General features: G+C 40.6%; 1 gene segment (V, D, J or C); it reads left to right on the top strand.

The window, feature by feature from the left end:
* The first annotated feature begins 312 nt into the window (after positions 1-312).
* On the top strand, positions 313-901 carry LOC122940995. The segment is given in 2 exon segments: positions 313-447; positions 579-901. Coding segments are annotated over 2 exon segments (357 nt in total).
* Positions 902-3,685: the final 2,784 nt, after the last annotated feature.

Raw genomic sequence — 3,685 nt, 5'->3', positions numbered from 1 at the left:
TCTCCTGAACAGCTGATCGGAGGGGTGCGGGGTGTCAGATCCTGGCAAATCTGATATTGAAAACTGATCCTGAGGATAGACCATGAATATACAATAACTGGTTAATCCCTGTAACATACATGAGTTAATAGAGGATATTGCTATTTATCATATGTGATGGAGATCTATATTCTTCATATCCACTTCCTTCTAGTATCTAACTGGTCACTGCCTTCTCATTTCTCCATTATATAACTCATGTCACGCATGGTAAGCACAGAATTTACATGTCCCCAGTATTTCCCTCCACGGTCTCTGGGGTCTCCTGTCACCTCCCCTGTCTCTCTCTCTATATATATATTTCATTCTACACATTGTCTCATCTTATACTTTGTATCTGACCCTCCACAAACATCAAGATGGTTTCTGGCAGTTATCTCCTGGCCGTCATCTTCATTTCTATTCAGGGTGAGAGATTCAGATCCTTCCATGATTGTGTGTAGAGAAATCTATCCAGTGGGATCCATCATCAGATCAGGATTTCTAGGAATAGATCCAGACATTTATCACTAATGAATCTGTCTCTTCTTTCTTCTCAGGATCCTGTGGAGAGATTGTGATGACCCAGACTCCGGATTATACCTCTGTGTCCCCAGGAGACACAGTCACCATGTCATGTAAAGCCAGTATAAATATAGACTACTACTTACACTGGTACCAACAGAAACCGGGGAAATCTCCAAAGCTTCTCATCAAATTAGCAGATGAGCGATTCACAGGAGTCCCAGACCGGTTCACTGGATCTGGAAGAGGAACAGATTTCACTCTGACAATCAGAGGAGTGACAGAAGACGATGCAGGAGATTATTACTGTCAGCAGGGTGATAGCTATCCTCTCACACAGTGATACAGAGCCGTACAAAAACCTCCTTCCTCCTCCCCCATTATATCTCTATAATAAAGCTTCATACACAGCAGAAGAAGAAGAAAACCATCAGAACGATCAGTGGTTTATAGTTTCTCTTCTTATGTAAATTGCCATTTCCTTACGTTACTGGTGAAGGACTTGTCTCATGAAAGTCTGGTGAGACATTTCCACCTCAGTGTCCACAGCCAGGAAATATAGTATTACATTGAGACCATTGTAATGTCCCCCAGAGGGGCTGCTCATAGATGCAAAGAGGGTATATAAACAAGCTGCATGTATAATAGGATTATCCAGCTCACCTCCTTGGCCTTTGTTCTCCGGTGTGTCCAGAAACCTGTCGGTGTGTCCCAGTATAGCAGAAATAAGTGAAAGAAATGGTTTTGGCACTAAAGTTGTAGTCCAATTAAAACCTCTTCTTTATTGCAACTTATGTACATCAGCAGACACAACCACGAAGCATGCGGTAATTATTGACGCGTTTCGGACAATATGTCCTTAGTTGTAACAATGTTCCATGTTAGTTTGAGATATTTAAAGACCAAGATCCCATCCCCCACAAATCGTAGGAGGAGGTATCTCACCAGGATTGGTCATTCTAACATGGAACCACCTTTCGCCCAATATATCATTATCAAACTTCACCTGTGCAACAATGTTCACTGATGCTTTAAATCAAAAATACAAAGGAAAATGTCTCTGGTTGTCTTACGGTAAATCCTCGGCGCTGCAAGACGCAAATAGTGACGTGGGTTTTTGTCACTTATCCAAAGTTCAATCAAAAAGAGATCAGAGCTCCTCAAGAAGCTTTGTAGCGAAACCCGGGTCGGGCGTCTGTGCAGCCTGATCTGAATGCTTGGTATATTTTTAATTTTGTGAGTATAATAAATGAATTTTTATAATCGCACACCTTAAGTGCTTCACTATCCTCTGCGTTTCTCTGGTTTATGAGGAAACAGGGATCTATAGAAGATCAAGGAATACCAAAGAAGGTGTTTGCTGAAGCCTATGGAGATGTGGGGACACAAGTGGTGATAAATACGCACACTGTGAATGGAATCTTGTGAGTATATTTCTTCCTTCCGGTTGTAAAACACAGTGGCAGCACTTAACTATATGGAGTTTCTATTTGCACCCTGCAGGCACTTGTAGATCTGAGGAGGATTTTGTCACACCTTGTGAACCTGGTGAAAACCCAGTTTTTCCCTTTAAATCCGAGGAGAGAAGTTTGTAGAAGAGAGGAAAAGGAGAAAAAAAAAAGTTATATTCTTTTGGCAGCGTAGTCTCTTTTTTGATTGATGCTTTAATTCAGGTTAACCCCATCCTCCCCACCCGAATCAAATGAATGACTCAAATACTATTGGGTATAGGGACCTTGGGAAAAACCAAATAAAAATCGCACAATGTGCACAGTGACAGATACAAAATATTTAAAACAATGTAGCAAGCCACCTTAAGAACCTTCTAAACCAAATTGTCACAGATGAGCTGGTATATCACATACATTAATTCCTTTCTCTGGTTCAGACCTGTAGGAACCCTGTCATTTAGTCTGAAGATCCAGAAAGCTTCTCCCAAAAGCAGTTTCTTTCTATGGTCACCACCCCATGGGGGGCGCTATAACTTTTTCAATTGCAAAAGCAAGAAAGGTGTTCGTTCTCCGATTGTGGGTGTGAATAAAATGTTTGGCTGCATTTGAGATATTTAGAGCTGCGGGATTAATTATATAGTTCAAATGTTCAAGAATCCTATTTTTGAACTTGCATATTGTGCTGCCCACATACATAAGATCACATACACTACTCCCATCGGATCACATACACTACTCCCATCGGATCACATACACTACTCCCATCGGATCACATACACTACTCCCGTGCTATTGCAATTTATATAGCTCTTGATAGAGAAAGTCAATGAATGATCAGCATTCTGGAAATATTTTGTTACAGTTACATCATTGCACATTTTACATGGGTAATTACCACACTTTGTGAATCCCCTGTAACTTAACCATGTACTGCCTGGATTTTTTATTTTTTTTCTGTGCGAATAGTGATGGCGAGAGAGAGCTGGACAATGTAGAAGCCTTTCTTGGAACTATACGGCACCCATGTTTAAGTGCATCATACAGCATTTCATCGTCGTATAAAATTGGTAGGCAGGTCTTCACTAGATCTCGTATTTTATCAAATTGCCTGCTATATGTCAAAACTAAAGTTGGCAAATTGTCCTGCTCACTCTCGCCACCAGTACCTTGCTCGTCACTAGGAGATGTCTCTTTGGCCACATTGTGTTGATTCACCTTACTTTTTCTTTTATTTTTGTCTTCCTTTGTATTTCTACCTTTATTTTTATTTTTGTTTTTATTTTTGTAGTCACCAAACAGTATCTCATGTCTGGAACGGTTGGACACTATATTCCTCCCTCTTTGTAGCATCCATTCAGGATAATTCCTTTTCCTTAATCTATTGTCAATTTTAGAACATTCCCTTTCAAAGGCAATCTCTGTGCTACAGTTTCTTAATGCCCGTATATATTCCCCCACAGGAATAGCCTTGATCACATTTACTGGATGGTGACTAGCAGCACTTGAAATAGAGTCGCCAGCCACCTCCTTTCTGTAAGTTTCAGTGGCCACAATACTGTCTGGACAACCACTCAATTTTAGATCCAAAAAATGGATATTGAATGTTTCCACTGCACATGTGAAATGGAGATTGTAAGTATTGTCATTCAGATAAGTCTGAAGATCTGGTATGGCAGACACATCGCCGCCCC

This window comes from Bufo gargarizans, chromosome 1 (assembly GCF_014858855.1).
Source record: "Bufo gargarizans isolate SCDJY-AF-19 chromosome 1, ASM1485885v1, whole genome shotgun sequence".
In the NCBI taxonomy this organism is placed as follows: domain Eukaryota; kingdom Metazoa; phylum Chordata; class Amphibia; order Anura; family Bufonidae; genus Bufo; species Bufo gargarizans.
Note: the sequence above shows the minus strand (reverse complement) of the source record. Positions and strands in the feature narration are given on the sequence as shown.